Below are 17771 nucleotides of genomic sequence, written 5' to 3'. Positions count from 1 at the left end.
GTAGAGCAGGCTGGCCTCGAACTCAGAAATCCGCCTGCCTCTGCCTCCCGAGTGCTGGGATTAAAGGCGTGCGCCACCACGCCCGGCTCTACAGAGGCTATGGAACACTCACAAAAAAGGACCTATCATGACTGCCCTCCAAAAGACCCAACAAGCAGCTGAAAGTCAGATACAGATATTTGCACCCAACCAATGGACAGAAGCAGCTGACCCCTGTTGTTGAATTAGGGAAGGCTGAAAGAAGCTGAGGAGAAGGAAAATCCTGTAGAAGGACCAGGAGTCTCAATCTGGATGCCCGAGATCTCTCAAACACTGGATCACCAAACAGACAGCATACACCAGCTGATAGTAGGCCCACCACACATACATTAGAGGACTTCCAGGTCTGTGTTCATTCAGAAATGATGCACCTAACCCTCAAGAGACTGGAGGCCCCAGGGAGTTTAAAGGTCAGGTGGGGTGGGGGGTGAGAGCATCCACATGGAGACAGGGTGGGGTGGGGAGGAGGTGTGGGATGTGGAGCAGTTGGAGGGTGGATAGGGGGGCACAGAATATGGAGTGCAAAAAATAAATTAAAAATAAAATTAAATATTTTTAAATTTCCCATATGATTTCATAACAAACATGCTGACAAAATCAGAAAGAGAACAGAACTTCCTTAGTCTCATGAGGATAGCTACAAAATCAGTGGCAAACCTGCATGCTTTAAAATTGTGTGTGTGTGTGTGTGTGTGTGTGTGATACAGAACAGCACGCACCCCAACTCCACCCTACCCTCCATACACATGGTGAAAGAAGGTATAAGTTCTCCTCTGACCTCCACATATATTCTATTGTGCACACATACACACACAAAATTAAAATGTAATAAAATAAATTTCAAAGACTTATGAAAACAGCCAGGTGTGGTAACACACACACCTTATCCCAGCACTTGGCAGGCTTGAGAGGTGGATTTCTATGAGCTGGAAGCCAGTGTGGTCTACACAGCTGAGCTCCAAGCCAACCAGAGTTACAAACTGAGACCCCGTCTCAAAATGAAGAAGAAGAAGAAGAAGAAGAAGAAGAAGAAGAAGAAGAAGAAGAAGAAGAAGAAGAAGAAGAAGAAGAAGAAGAAGAAGGAAAAAGAAGAAAGAAGAAGAAGAAGAAGAAGAAGAAGAAGAAGAAGAAGAAGAAGAAGAAGAAGAAGAAGAAGAAGAAGAAGAAGAAGAAAGAAGAAGGAGGANAGAAGAAGAAGAAGAAGAAGAAGAAGAAGAAGAAGAAGAAGAAGAAGAAGAAGAAGAAGAAGAAGAAGAAGAAGAAGAAGAAGAAGAAGAAGAAAAGACATACTGTGGTAGCATCCATAGGCTCATTTGAATGCTTGGTCCACAGTTGCTGGAACTGTTTGAAAAGCATTAGGAGGTGTGGGCTTGTTAGAAGACAGATGTCACTCAGGGGTGGGCTTTGACATTTTAAAAGCCCAAGCCAGGTCCAGTCTGTATCTGTCTGTATTTTTGTCTGTCTCTCTGGTCTTGGTCTCTGTCTGTCTGTCTGTCTGTCTGTCTGTCTCTCTCTGTCTCTCTGTCTCTCTCTCTCTGTCTCTCTGTCTGTCTCTCTTTCTCTCTGTCTCTCTTTCTCTCTGTCTCTCTCCCTGTCTGTCCTTCTCTCCCTCCCTTCCTCTTTCTGCCTCCAACTTTCCCATCAATTGTGAGCTCTCAGCTACTGCTCCAGTGTCATGCCTGTCTGTCTACCTGCCACCTCAATCCCTGGACTAACCCTCTAAAATTGTAAGCAAGTACCCAATTAAATCCTTGGTCACAGGAGGCTGTCAGAGGAACAATAGCTGGTGTTATTTAACAGTTTCCTCCAAGATTGTAACATTTCATGCTGCAAGCAAGAAGGTAACAACTCAAAATAGCTTCAGGAAGTCCCTGAAAGTCACCAGATTCACTAGGTCCTTCCCTGCCACAGTAAGCAATAAAAGCTGAGAGTCCCCTCACACTGAAGGAAGACAAGCTGCAAAAGACTCTCAGACTAGACCACTTCCCAGAAAAAGCAGAAACAAGAGGCTCAGATCAACAAAAGCACCTAGAAAGGGCTCTCTCCAACCTGTTGAACTGCCTACAGACTGTGCAGTGTGCTCTAGGTTCCTAGGTTTTATGACTTGTCAACCTATGCTGGGGTGTGCCTTGGCGATGCAGCTGTGTTTGAGTCATTTCTCTTCCTGTAAGTAACTCCTCACCCATATTCCTGTAAGTAACCCCAATAAAACTCACTGGTACACCAACTTGGACTGCAGTGGTATTCGTACTTTGGTAGGTTGTGAGTTCCCTAGCTGGGTGAGTAGATGTGTGTGTTATGCTGTGAAACCAAAAGAGGAGCCACAGTGTTACACATTGTTACTAAGTCTCCACACCTTATAAGAGTGTCTGTTTCCTAAAAACTAATGTAGCCTGCAAACCCTGTTTCTCAGACTTGGCTTGGGAAGATGTGAACAAATGTTTATTTTCCCAGATAAGCATTCAAGAGCCCAAATAAGAATACTACCAAAGTTCAACTAATAAATTTTATTGGGGTTACGTAGAGGGATATGGGTGAGGAATTACTTATAGGAGCAGCTGTGACTCAGAGGATAGCTGCACCACTAAAAGCCCTCCTAGAATGGGTAACAAATCACAAATGTTGAAAAACATCCCTTCCAGATAGCTAAGTTGGTCTGAGCCTCTCATAAGCAGCTTCACTTGTATCTGCTTCTTCCAGACATCTCAGCTTACACTGACAGTGATTCTCAGCAGCTCTTACTGCTCATATATGCTTGGGAATGGAAGAAGCCTAGTGAAACTGGTTAGTTTCAGGGACATCCTGAAGCTGTTTTGTTTCCTTTCTGAGTTTAGGACTTGTAACCCCATAATGTGTACCTGCTCCTAAGCACCTGTGATGACTCCTCTTTCACACGATGTATTCTTTCACTTCTACTTCACAAACAACCTTGAGCCCCAGGTCCTCACTCTTCTTTCTGGGTGCTAACAGCCAATCATCTCAACAGCTTTTTCTATCCAGCCTAACTTGCGAAGATCATATGCCCCAGTACAGGGGAATGCCAGGGCCAGGAAGCAGGAGTAGGTGGGTTGGGAAGCAGGGCGGGGGGAAAGTATAGGGGACTTTCGGGATAGCATTTAAAATGTAAATGAAGAAACTATCTAATAAAAAATAAATAAAAACGGACCTCAAAGGCCAGTGAGGGACTACTCTCTGAAACTCCAACTCAGGGGGAGTCAGTTGTCTGTCCAGTCCCTTGTACAATTCTAAAAACAGCTTCCTTAATCAGACAGTCATGCAGTGGTTTTTTTTCTCAGGTCTAACAGTGTCTCACAAGAAATGTTCTGTCACACATAACTGGATAACATAGAAAATTAAATTTTTAAAAAACAGGGTCTAGTGTATCTCAGTTTAACCTTGAACTCCTTATAAAAATAAGAACAACTTTGAAATGTAGATCTTACCTCTACCTTCCAAAAGCACTGAATATTTAAGGGATTATTAAAATAAGCTGCGGGGGCTGGAAAGATGGCTCAGTAGTTGAGAGCATCGACTGCTCTTCCAAAGGTCCTGAGTTCAATTCCCAGCAACCACATGGTGGCTCACAACCATCCATAATGAGATTTGATGCCCTCTTCTGGTGCATCTGAAGACAGCTACAGTGTACTTAGATATAATAATAAATAAATCTTTAAAAAAAATAAATAAAAAATAAAAATAAGCTAAGAAATGCTTAACAAAATACAGCAACTAAAAAAGTAAGCTGGGTGAGACCCTACAACAACAAACAAACAAACAAACATCTGGTGTCCTGCTTTTTTCTTTTTTTGTCAACTTAACACAAACTAGAGTCAATTAAGAAGAGGAGACTCAATTGGGGGTAGGGGGACTCCTTCAGAATACCTATAGGCAAGTCTGTGGGAGGTCTTCTTGATTACTAATTGATAAAGGAAAGCCTAACCCATTGTGGGCAATGGGATCCCTGGACAGGTAGTCCTAGGAAGGGGGCTAAACAAGCCAAGCCAGTAAGCAACATTCCCCCATGGCCTCTGCTTGAGTTCCTGCCCTCACTTCTCTTGATGATGACTACAACTGTAAACTGAAATAAAGCCTTTGCTTCTGTCATGGTGCTTTTTTTTGCACAGCAATAAAAACCTAACTCGGATACCTCCTCACCTGAGATAAAAGCTGAGGAGACTGAAGAGATGCCTCAGTAACTGCTCTTCAAGAAGACTGGAGTTTGGTTACCAGCACCTACATCAAGGTAACTTGAACTGTGTTTAACTCTAGCTATGGAGAACCCAACTGCCCCTCCGGCCTAATCAGGCCTACCCATGTGTGTGCTCACACACATACATAAATAGAAACAAATTATTTTTAAAGACTAAGAAAATGTAAACAAACTGTTTAAGAGTCAATTATTTCAAGGTTGTTTATAAATGTGTACAATATATATCGAGAGAGACAGACAGACAGACAGACAGATATCCAGGTCAGCCTGGGATACATTAGACATTGTTTAAAAATATGCCATTCAACTGCTATCTTATAACAAAATTGTGTTTCCCTTTGTGTTGTATTGTTTAATAGCATGAATTTTATTTCAGCAAACATCAACTTTGAGTGCTTGTCATGCAGTAGATATCATAATGATTACACGAACATACAATCTCTTTTCTCAAGGACAACAAAATCTTATTTCTTTGGTGTTAGTACACAGGAACCCTTATAATGTCAGTACTAGAAAGACTGAGACAAGATGATCATGAGTTCAAGGAAAGCCAAGGCTATATAAAGACATCTTATTTCAAAAATAAATTCTCAAGATCATTATGAAACATTTTAGAAACGATCTGTGTTTCTAAAAGCTCAATATATCCCAAAGTAAATAAATATTCCTCGTTTCTTTATACTGTCAATAACAAAAGCACTGTCCCCATTCCTGATCCTCCAGATGGAGGTGACTGTGTCCTCTTTTACACACCTGACTCTCAGCTGGAGATAATCATGACACAGGACCAAGCAAAGTAACAATCTAAACATTCCTAAAAAGTGCACACGGTTAAGGATAATATCTGAAATCTGCCCAGAAACAGGAGAAACACCTTCTGCTCCTGTATAACAAAGAGGAGTTGCTGTCAGCTCCTCCCTCAGTGGTCCAGAGCCAGTCTAACACCACAGTCCAGGCTACAGTGGGAGAAACAACAGTGGAGATGGAGCTTTCCACTGAAATGTCAGGAAATATTCATTATAGCTGAGCACAGTGACACATGACAGCAGTCCCAGCCTTCAGGATGCTGTGGCAATAGGATATCAAGTTCAAGACCAGTCAAAGCCAAATAGCAAGACTTGATCTCAATAATAATAATAATAAACAACTTCATTATTATAGACTGGGGTGTGTCTCATTGGTAAAGCACGGGCTTAGGACATGTAAAGTTATGGACTTCATTTTCTTATTACAGATTTTAATACCTCAAACAACATACCTTTGGCCCTCTCCCTAGACAGTCTATAATGGATCAGAGATTGCCCCCATCTCTCAATATTGCAAATAAAGCAGTTCCTACCTCATTATCATCTGCCAAGGCATTGATTTGCTCCAATTTGTAGGTCCAATATCTGGCTTCCTCCTCTGGGATGTCTACCATAAAAAAGAACAAATGACATTAGCCGGCACTAGGTAGTCATCAGCAAATAATACTTTCTTTAGACAAATAAATACAGTTAGAAAGGGAGTAGTGACAGACGAATACTCACTGTGACTCACTCGTTAACTGTTGCCATGAACATCACTGACTTTATTTTGGAAAGACAATATAATAAACTGCTATTCCTGATTCTGTTTCTGAAAATGACGAAACTAAAGCTCTGAGAAACTAAAGCTCTATCTCTGACTGAGTTCCTCCACAGAGAAGCCATGATTCAAACTGATGTCAATATGACTCCAAAATTACAGCTTATGCAACTATACTTCCACTCAGCAAGAGCAAACACCCCGAAGCATTAGATTAGATTAGATTAGATTAGAAGAAAAGCTACACCTTGGGATATAAGATGCTTAAAATTTATACTTTTGCCTTCAAAAATTTTAAAAAACCAGCCAAGTATAGTGGTGCATCCTTGCAATTTTAATACACAGCAGGCTAAGCCAACTTGATTCCACGTTCACTACTGAACTTATCCAAACCATGTCTGGACAGATGGAGTTCCAAGCCAACATAGTGAAGCCTTGTCTCAAACAGACAGAAAGACACACACACACACACACACACACACACACACACACAATTACCATGTGAAAATCTAGTCAAGTTCAAGGCCAACTTGGTCTCTATAGTGAGTTCCAGAACAGCCAGGGCTACATTGTAAGACCCTGGCTCAAAAACAAAAACATTTCAAAACAAAAGAAGCATACAGAACCCCAAATAGACTGGACCCACCAAATAACCTTAGCACATAATAATCAAGACACTAAACATACAGAACAAAGAAAGAATATTAAAATCTGTAAGGGAAAATACTAAGTATCATATAAGGGCAGACCTATTAGAATAACACCTGACTCTTTAATAGAGACTCTAAAAGACAGAAGGGCCTAGATAGATATGTTGCAGACTTCAAGAGACCACAGATGCCATGCCAGACTACTATACTCAGCAAGATTTTCCATCACAACAGATGGAGAACATAAAGCATTCCGTGATAAAAGCCAATTTAAGCAGTATCTAGCTACAAATCATTCCTATAGAAAGTTCAAGAAGGAAAACTCACATCTAAAGAGGTTAGCCATTCGGCTTGTTAACCTTGAGTTCTGTGGATTGTAGCCTGGGTATTCTGTACTTTTTTTTTTTTTTTTGCTAATATCCGATTATTAGTGGGTATCCAAGTAAGGGTGCCTCAATCCCACTGGGGAGGAAGAAGAAGGCAATCATGGGGGGAGGGGGAGGGATGAGTAGAGAGAGGGAGGGACCTGGGTGGGAGACGGACAGCTAGGGGAAAAAGGGAACAAGATCAGGTAATGGGGGTGGGAGAGGGTAACAGGAGTGAAGCCCTGAGGACGAGCAGAAAGAACAGAGACAAGCAACCTCAGGAGGTAGGAGGTAGGGGGCACTCTAGAATATACCAGAGACCTGGGAGGTGAGAGATCATCAGGACTCAGAGGGATGGACCTTAAATGAAATGCCCAACAGTGGGGAGAGGGAACTTGTAGAGTCCATCTCCAGTAGAAAGATGGGGTATCAAGTGGAAGGATAGGGTTGCCATCCCACAGTCAAAAAACTCTGACCCAGAATTGTTCCTGTCTAAAAGAACTACAGGGACAAAAATGGAGAAGAGACTGAGGGAAGGAGGTTCAGTGTCCAGCCGAAACTGGGATCCAGCTCAACGGGAGGCTCCAAAGCCGGACACTATTAATGAGCTATGGTGTGCTTACAGACAGGAGCCTAGCATGGCTGCCCTCTGAGAGGCCCAACAAGCAGCTGAAAGAATCAGATGCACATACTTACACCCAGCCCATGGACAGAAGCTGGGGACCCCTGTAGCTGAATTAAGGAAAGGCTGGAAGAAGCTAAGGAGGACCCCATAGGAAGACCAGCAGTCTCAACTAACATGGACCCCGAGATCTTTCAGATACTAAGCCACCAACCAGGCAGCATACACCAGCTGATATGAGGCCCCCAACACATATACAGCAGAGGACTGCCTGGTCTGGCTTCAGTGAGAGAAGACTTGAGGCCCCAGGAAGGTTGGGTAGGGTTGGGGGGATATCCTCTTGGAAACAGGGGGAGGAGGAATGGGATGAGAAACAGCTGAGCACCAACCATAGGACTGAGCCTGAGGGAGCCAGGAGACCCCAATGGAAGAGCTATGGGAAGAACTGAGGGACTTGAAGGGGATTTCAACCCCATAAGAAGAACAATGCCCATAGGAAGAACAATAGCAACTAACTCAACCACCCAGAGCTCCCAAGGACTAAACCACCAACCAAAGTACACATGGAGGGACCCATGGCTCCAGATACATATGTAGCAGAGGATGACCTTATCTGACATCAGTGGGAGGGGAGGGAGACTTGATGCCCCAAGTGTAGGGGGATGCTAGAATGGTGAGGCAGGAGTGGATGAGTGGGTGGAAGAGCTCCCTCATGGAAGCAAAGGGGAGGAGGAGAAGGAGGGATGGCATGGGGGGGGGGCGGGTTGTGGAAGGGTAACTGGGAAGGGGAATATCATTTGAAATGATATAAATGAATAAAATTATTAATTAAAAAAGGAGGTTAGCCATACCCTAGAAAGCATAATACCATCACCATCACCTCCACCATCACCATCATGATCACCACCACAACAACAACAAAATAACAAGAGTCAACAAGCACTGCTCACTGATATCTCTAAACATCAATGGTCTCAATTCCCCAATAAAAGACACAAGCAGGACCCATCCTTCTGCTGCATCCAAGACACACACCTAACACCAAGGATAGTGTAGTACAGTTAAAATTAACACCCTCAGTTCTTGAACCGAGTAACCCTTCCCTCTTCCCTTCCCCTGTGCATCCTCTTCCCTTCCCTTGTCTTTACAGGATTCACTGTGTTGCTCACACTAAAAAGTGCTAAATAAATAAACTGAAATTATGAAGAGCCACAATAGCAGTAAATGTGAACATCAGTAATGCAAATGACAAAAACTTAAGAGAATACTAAAGTAAGTCAAGTAAACAGAAGGTAACATTCCTAGTGGTGTCCAAGCTGCACCTGCATCCCCGAATAGCTATGAATGCAGTCTAACTCATCTGTAGATGGCCAGTCACAATGTCAAAAAGCTGGACATCCCTGACATCAACAAATTACAAAGGTTAAAAGTTGGAAAATACAAAATATTGGTAAAATTGTGCAGAGGTAGGGAGGGCACTCCCATGGAGTGAGAGCATAGACTCTGCAAGCTTCCTGCCAAGAAACTGCAAGGTATTAATGAAAAGTAGTAATGCACAAATTCCACTTTATCCTAGGCCCATAAGGACACAAATACACAGCATTGTTAGTGACAGTAATATGTGACATCAAAAAAAAAAATGAAAAAGAAATCCTGCATGCCCATCAATAAAGGATTAGAGAATAAATTCACTGAAGGTGAATGCTCTAATCAGAATGCTCTAGTCAGCAAGACAGACATCAAAGTTCACCATATAGATATATACCATCAGAGACTGAGACAGGAGGACTGTTGTGAGTTTAAGGTTAGCCTGGAATTTGGAGTGGTCTTTAAAAAAAAAATCTAAAAAATTAATTAAGTGTACTCCACTTTCAGTGCTCTTCAATCTTAAATTAACAAATTGCAGTTTTACCAAAACAAGACATAATAAATGTTATAAAGTATTTTAAAAGAACAAATCTAAAAATTAGAAACTCCAAGTCATTTAGTAAATACTAACAGACAATAACAATTTGAAGAGTATACTTTTTCAGCGTGTAGTGTCTGCTTGCTTGCAGGTACATTCTCACTGTGTAGCCCTATCTAGAGCCTGCTGAGTAGACTAGGCTGGCCCTACATTTCTGAGGTTCCTCCTGCCTCAGTTTGTAGAGTGCTGGGACTGCAGGTGTGAGCCACCAGCCCAGATAATGTGCAATCTTTAATGAAAATCAACATACTTGACTTCATCTTGAGCTAACTGTCATTGGGCATAATGGATGAACATATACGTCTCCAGAGAACATGCCTGAGAAGACAAGATAGCCATTGACCAAACAGCGAACAGACAGTCTCAAACAGTGTTCTTACAAAGGACTAAGTCAGTCTTTAATGCTTATCAAAATAGACTCACCAAAAGGCAGCTCAAATCTTGTATCAAGCAAGATTTTATGAGGAGTTGGGTTTTTAGTTCCACAGATCTCATCGTCTTTCATTAACGTCTCTGCCTCCAGTGTGGACCACTCCCCGGGCCCTTCCTAGGAAACAGAGGTCTAAGATTAAACGCTAAACTTTCTTGGCTCCCTTGGTGGTTCAGAAGCCAGGTGTTTTCCTCTGAATTCCCTTCTTCGAGAGCTTCAGAAGACCACTCACATCCTGATGATGAAGAGGAAAAAAACAAAACAAAACCCCACTATCCCCATCATTCTGCGGCTCTATTCTCCCCTTTGCTGAGATAAGGATCCTAGGGGCAGTTTTCACCGTGCTCAGCTGTGCAGTACTGGTGAGGACAACTTTCCAGGGTACTGGTCTTTAAAGTAAGCATCCATATGGACCAATACTCAGTCTCATAATTCCTAATGACCGTGTCACTGGTAAACAATTGAATAGAGCTGCCATGAAAATGAGCTGTTCCTCTGACTAGAGTCATACAGACTTAGAACTCAGAGAAATACAGAGAACAAAGTCAATGCCCTCGATTTCCCCACTTCCAGAGAAAGTTTCTAGTGCTCAGTCAATCTGAACAGTAACAGTCACTTCTATGTAAGTACAGAGCCAATGGGGAAATAGTGATACTAAGCAGAATCTGGGAAAGTGGACTAAAATCCAACCTGAAAATGAGTAGACGCAATATAAATACCTACCAAGTACATCAGTAATTCTGTAAATTCCAATAGTGTTATACATAGAAGAAATCTGAAGCCAGTTGCCTGGGGAGTAGCTTAGAAAAACAGGCCCCAAAATAGTATCCAGCCAATTGGCAAAGGAAGTTTAATGGTGGTCTTCCCAGGACAGTGTCTAAGATGAGAATTAGAGACCACATACACATTCCTCAGACAAGACTATCTTTCTGATAGGACTAAAAGGTGCTGAGGAATCTCCAAGATCAGCCAGTGGGCAGAGGGAAGAGCAGCTTTCAGACAACCCCTAAGCCTCTGGGAGAGGTGAGAAATGGTGAGGGCATGTGTCCTCTAGAAAAGATAGGTCTGCATGGATAAATATCAGCTGAAGTGGAGCTAAGATGAGGGAAAGCAGAGGCGGCAACCATTCTTCCAAACAGGCAGCACACTTACCTCATCCGACTGACGGATTGTCTTCAGTGCAATCCACACGGTGCCCACCATTGTGTCCCATATCAGTCCCTTGTTCCACACCTCCACACTTAGGCCCAGGTCCAGACGACTGATCTCACTAATGGAAAAAAAAAAAAAAAGGAGTCCTTTGAGGAGAGCTAGATAACAGGAAAGAAAATACTGTAATTCCCTGTTTTGCTAGCCTTGAACACTTTTCACCAGTACCTTATTTTAGGGAAAACCAAAGTATCCCCAAATGCTGCAAGTACTCTTTCGATTTCTAGGAACTGATAACACATATCCATAGAATAATACTTTTATAGCTGGACATGGTGGTATATGCCCATAATTCCAGAATTCAAGAGGCTGAGACCAGAGGTCTACAAGTTCAAACCCAGCCAGTGCTGCATAGACTCTGGAAGATAGAGAGGAATGAGGGAGGGAAACTGAAAGAGGGAGGGAAGGAAGGAGGGAGGGAGGAAAGAAGAAAATGAATTTGTTTTTATATTTTATTGCTATTGTTTCAGATAGGGTTTCCAAAAATGCATTTATTATATGATTCAAGGAAAGTTCTAGAGACCTGCTATACAACATAGGACCTACTGTTAACAAAAAGTTATTGTAAACTTGTAATTTTGTTATGGATGTCTGGAGGAACTCAGTGGTAGAATACTTGTCTAGCATGCACAAGGCACTGAGTTCAGTCCCCAGCTCTAAATAAAGAAAACATTTTAATAGAATAAATTTCATTTTAAGTGTGGTTAGCACCGAGGTTGGGGGATGTTTCACAAAGAAATTGTTGGAGGTACTGGAACATGTACTACTTTAACATGGTGATGGTAATCAAGTGCATACCTGTGCCCAACGTCTCCATGCTATGTACATAACAGGTCTAGTTTTATACACTGATTATAGCTCAGTAAAAGTGGAAAAGGAAAGGGAGAGGAAAGCAGGGAGGAATGTTTGCAAGAAGAAAGGAAGCAAGGACCTTTGTTTATCCTCTGCCCGATGGAGATACAATTATGGTCAGACCAGTGCAGCATCACAAAAACATGGAGTCAAGGGATCCAAGCACTACTCTCAGGTCTGCCTACATCTCCACCGCTGTGCACAAGCTTATGTTTTATTAGTAGTACTACCACGGCCTTAACTTAGATCTATGGGATACATACAGGGAACTTTCAACAAGAAAAATCTTCTTTACAAGATTCATGAAACAGCAGCCAGGAAGAAAAGGGGTCCTGAATATACATGACTTTGGGGGGGGGCTAGATAAGAGAGTACTTGTCTAATGTGTGTGAGGCCCTGGGTTCCATCTCCAGCAGTGAGAAAGCATAAATAAAAGCAGTGTCAAATATGGCAGGACACTGGCTTAGAAGGCCTATCACAAGTGCAAAACAAAAAATCCATATGCTAGTGCTAAGAACATTCTCCAGAAAGCTTTTGTTGAAACTCAAGGTGATTTGAAGAGAAAGGCAAGAAGGTGAGAAATGGTGGCTATAAATATAAAAATCAGAAAGACATTACCCCCAAAAATATGAGTCATTCGCTCACAGTGAGAGTTTAAGTATGTGCTTTAGAGACAGGTTGGCCTGTTGTCCTGTAAGATCAATGGTCTCAAATGCACTAGGAGTGTGGAGTTACGGGCACAGAAATCAAGCCAATTATGTTGTGAGTATACAAAGCAAAGAAAAAACATTCCTTTTGCAAATGCAGTAGAGCACAGAGTATACTGACGAGCTCATTTACTTTTTCAATTAATATTTTCCAAGCACTTGTAATATATATATAATTGGTATTTTGGGGAAGACATGTAACATCAGACCAGTTCTTCTCGCAGATATTTTCCAAGGTTTCTGGAGAAGAAGTGTCCAAAGCCACAGGCTAGGTGCCTACCCCAGCCAGTAACTTAGGCTGTCCTCAGTGGGGAAACTGAGCTCTTCATCACAGCTTGTTCTGACGAAGCAGACTATGAAAGAACGTGCAACATCTGCAAACCTATGTGAAGAGTCTTTCATTTCAGTCTAAAAAGGAAAATTTTTTGTGGGGATACATATGTGATAGTCCCAATGCAACTCCTAATTTGCATCTCAAGCTGCCAGATAAAAGAAATAGCCCAGGGCTGAAGAGCACCGACTGCTCTTCTGAAGGTCCTGAGTTCGAATCCCAGCAACCACATGGTGGCTCACAACACCCGTAATGAGATCTGATGTCTTCTTCTGGTACATCTGAAGACAGTGACAGTGTACTTATTATATAATAATAAATAAATCTTTGGGCCAGAGCAAGCGGGACCGACCGGAGCAAGCAGAGGTCCTAAAATTCAATTCCAAGCAACCACATGAAGACTCAAAACCATCTGTACAGCTACAATGTATTCATATACATAAAATAAATAAATAAATATTTAAAAAAAAAAAAGAAATAGCCCAAATTCTTTAACAGCTTGACACAGACAAAGAAAAAAAAAATCTATTCTGAGCCGGGCGTGGTGGCCTTTAATCCCAGCACTTGGGAGGCAGAGGCAGGCGGAATTCTGAGTTCGAGGCCAGCCTGGTCTACAGAATGAGTTCCAGGACAGCCAGGGCTACAAATCTATTCTTCACAGATTTCTATGAGGAGCCTCTCCTCTCATGTATGCTGCTCAGAACATACAATCCTCACATCCCAAAGGAAATTTCTTTTCCTTCTTAATTAACTCAGTCAAGGCCATATGGGGACATGTGTATATTCTGTGTATATTCATTCTGAGCCAAAAACATAAGTGAAATGTCGTCTTTAAATAACGAACAATCTAATGGCTGGAACATATAGCTCAGTGGTCTCAGTTCTTACCTAGCATGCAGAGGCCCTGAGTTTGAGCCTCAAATAATAATAAAAATGAATAATTGTAAGTGCTACAAGATATAGAAATATTAAATATAAACAACACAAGTTGGGTATGGTGAAACATGCTTGTTATAGTAGCTCTTGGGCAACTGAGACAGGAGGATTCCTGTAACCTAGAAGCTGGTGTCTTAGTATTGAGTTCCAGGTAACCCTAGGCTATAATGTTTCAAAATACACATACCATACACATACACACACACACACACACACACACACAGAGAGAGAGAGAGAGAGAGAGACAGACAGACAGAGAGACAGAGAAACACGGGGGTTGGAGGGGGGAATCAGGAGTCCTCAAAGATTAGAAGTTCCAGATAATGCCCAACAATTTAGTGAACTTGAGGCTAGCCTGGGCTACATCAGCCCTTGTTGCCAAAGCATAAATTAATGAATAAGTAAGTAATACAGTATAATGATCTATATGTAGACAGCTAGAACTACAAAATACACTGAGGTGGCAGAGGTTAAAAAAAGAAAAACATAGGAAGCAGATCAGCAATGGAGCTGCTATTAACACAAGGGACAGAGTAGAAGGAATGAGGAATGAGAGAAAGAAAGAAAATAGCTAACAAAGCCCATGTGTAAAGGTGAAAAAATAGCCAGGTAGTGGTAGCACACACCTTTAATCCCAAGGAGTCCTACCCCACAGACTGAGAACTGCAACTCGTCATGCACAGCTGCTTAGGCCTTGGGTTGTCATGCCATATGGTGGCCACAGAACTGAATGTGAACGGTCAAAAAAAAACACTGAGAAGTTCCTAAACATATGATGCTGGAACACTAACTCAAAATCAAAAGTGCAATGTAATAAATCTGAGTTGTTTCCAGCAGTGCTAGCCTGTGATGCCCATGTGATTTCAGTGCTAGTCTGTGATCCCCCATATGATTTCAATACAGCTTTGTACTTTGCACACCACTGTACCACCAATGCCAAGGAATGTGGCCTGGAATGTGCCTCGGGTTCAAGATGACTGTTCCCTATGGATTGTACTGTTTTATTATACATATAACCTTTTTCTCTCCTACACAATCATCATGGTTTAATTGTGTCATCCCTCTGCATGGAAACTCGGAAGTTTTATCTTTTCACTATATCCATGCTAAGATGTTTTATCTTGACTACTGTTGTTTCTGAAGAAGGGTTTCATACAACGTAAACAGGCACATCCATCTCATTTATACACAGCCTGGTTTCACCTACAAAGGATTGTTTAAAAGATAAGATTTTATTACTCTAAAAAAAAAATTTCAGTGCTGATAACTGAACCTAGGGTTTTATCACAAAGAATAAGCTAGGGAGGGTATGGGGGACTTTTGGGATAGCATTGGAAATGTAATTGAGGAAAATACGTAATAAAATATATTAAAAAAAAAAAGCTACGCTCTTAGTACAAAAGAAAATACTTTTAGGGGAGATGGGATGCTAGGGATGGAACCCAAGGCCTCTACATGCTAAACAAACACTTTACCGACTGAGCGATGTCCTAAGCCTAAAATGTTAAACTTATTATTGCAAATCTTGACTTATATGCCTATCTTATATATCTGTATATTATATACCTATCTTATATATCTGTATATTATATACCTATCTTATATATCTGTATATTATATACCTATCTTATANTCTTATATATCTGTATATTATATACCTATCTTATATATCTGTATATTATATACCTATCTTATATATCTGTATATTATATACCTATCTTATATATCCGTATACCCAGAGTCAATTAAAAACTTTTCAGGGGAAAGTATGTCAAGAGTGGAAAAGGTTTTAGAAGCCATGCTCTTAGGAAATAATTTAAGAATATACACAGTCTACAAAACACATGGCCACATTTCCTTAGAGAACCTCTAAGAACCAAAGACAAAGTTTGATATTAGGCTAAGTGCACTGGACTGCATCTGAATTCTGACCTGTGAGAAAATCTGAGCAGGCAGTGTTTCTCAACTCACTACGTTACCTCAGGGTTACTCATATTCATCATTCATCTCCAAGAATATATTATGAGTTAATCAAAGAAAAAAATGCAATGTACTTCACTACAAGCCTGACTTGAGAACTCTATAGATTAAAAAGATACATAGCAGTGTTGGCGCGCTAATACGTCTCTGGCATACAGCATACACAGACTCAACAATCGAATTGTTTCATTGGATATCGCTGACTTATGACCATGATGGAATGTGTAGACAAATATTTCAGCTAAGTGCTTACAACATGAAATCCTGCTCCCAGGAAGGCTGATCACCACGAACTGCTACAGTTGTGCTCTTCACGTTCTGGACTTTCAGGGTCACATATGTGTTAAATTTATCTTTGAAAAAATGCAAAAAACAAATGTTAATAGTATTCAGATTATTACCCACTTTCACAAAGCCCTTAAAATTACATAATATCGGAGGCTGGAGAGAGTATTCAAGAGCAGTGGCCGCTCTTCAAGAGAAAGAGAGCCATCCAGGGGATCCAACATCCTCTTCTGACTTCTGTGGGCACCAGACACACATGTGGTGCATGGACAGACATACAAGCAAAACATCCATACACAGAAATCTTAAAAAGAGAGATAGAATTAAGTGATACCAAATTAAATGTGCAATTAAAACTGAAGCTATGTGTTGTATAATCCAAGGCACAGCAGAATTATAAGACACATATTTGGGGAGAAGATATGGTGATAGATAGCCATAATCCCACTCAGGAGGCAGAGGTGAATCAGGAGCTACATAGCAAGTTTAAGGCCAGCTTGGCTTAAGATAAGATTCTCCCCCCAACCTCGTGTGTGTGTGTGTGTGTGTGTGTGTGTGTGTGTGTGTGAACACAGAATACAGAAAGGGCAAACAATTGCAGAGCCCTTGATAAAGACACAAATTGAATAGAAAACTGTCATGAAAGAACTGGATTTCAAGCTTGATCTATCGTTTACATGAAAAGAATCATTATCATAAAGTTGAAAAAAGGAAATTCTCTGTACAAATCAAAGGGAGTAACCTAACCCTGAAAACTCAGATCTGAAGCCCTCCATGTTTATACTAACTAGACTGACTATGCAGTCCAGACTGTCTTAAAATTCACCATGCTGACCTTGAACTCAAGACTCTCCTGCGTCAGTCTACTTAGTAGTAGTACAGGTGTGTACAACCACATGTGGCCTGAGGGTTTGCTTCTTGTATTAAGAAAAACATTTCATAAAAGCAAAAAACACATACAAAAAAAAAAAAAAACAAAGCTATCGTGTTAACTCACTAAAATGCCTCTTAAGGCAATGCCACGCTAATTTTATATCCCAGGTAAATTATGGATCTTATACAAAAATAATTGGCCATATAATCTCATTCTTTACATCATCAAAATATTAATGGCTTGAGATAATAATTTGGTATTTTAAATAAATAAATAAATAAATAAATGTACATGTCATATTGTAAAGATTTGCTCTCAGTGTCCTCAGTTTCTACCTGTTCCACACATTGGTGTTAATTCTCGAGGACTTATATTTAATCAATTATTGCAAATGGATACTCATTTTTTGATTTAAAAAAAATATGCACATGTGACTATTGATACCTTTTTAGTCTTTCTAATTACAACTACTTTAACAAGAAAAGCAACTAAAAATATAGTTAGTCATTGCCTGTGTTGATTTTTTTTTTTGCTTGGTGTTCCAAATCAAATTAAAACTGGCTATTACAGCCAAGCATTTAAGATGTTTTGTCAACAATTTAATGTTACCCATGTTACTGAGATTTTTTAATTTTCAAGGAAACAGTACTGTGGAACTTTAAATCTATATCTTCAAAAAAAATTAAATTTAGATGCCAAAAATCTCGCTGAGTATCTATGTCACCCTACAATCAGGCATACTCATGAGA

General features: G+C 40.8%; 1 protein-coding gene across 5 annotated transcripts in view; it reads right to left on the bottom strand.

Moving 5' to 3' along the window:
• The window catches only part of Unc13b (unc-13 homolog B), a 189204-nt gene that overhangs the window by 139873 nt on the left and 31560 nt on the right, over nt 1-17771 (bottom strand). For all 5 annotated transcript variants that reach the window (XM_029476020.1, XM_029476021.1, XM_021159382.2 and 2 more), the window contains exons 3-6: nt 16117-16216; nt 11001-11118; nt 9842-9965; nt 5589-5662 (exon numbers count right to left, since the gene is read on the bottom strand). In XM_029476020.1, coding sequence (XP_029331880.1) covers nt 5589-5662; nt 9842-9965; nt 11001-11118; nt 16117-16216 — 416 coding nt within the window. The remainder of the gene's footprint in view (nt 1-5588; nt 5663-9841; nt 9966-11000; nt 11119-16116; nt 16217-17771) is intronic.

The sequence above is a fragment of the Mus caroli genome, chromosome 4 (assembly GCF_900094665.2).
Source record: "Mus caroli chromosome 4, CAROLI_EIJ_v1.1, whole genome shotgun sequence".
Classification (NCBI taxonomy): domain Eukaryota; kingdom Metazoa; phylum Chordata; class Mammalia; order Rodentia; family Muridae; genus Mus; species Mus caroli.
Note: the sequence above shows the minus strand (reverse complement) of the source record. Positions and strands in the feature narration are given on the sequence as shown.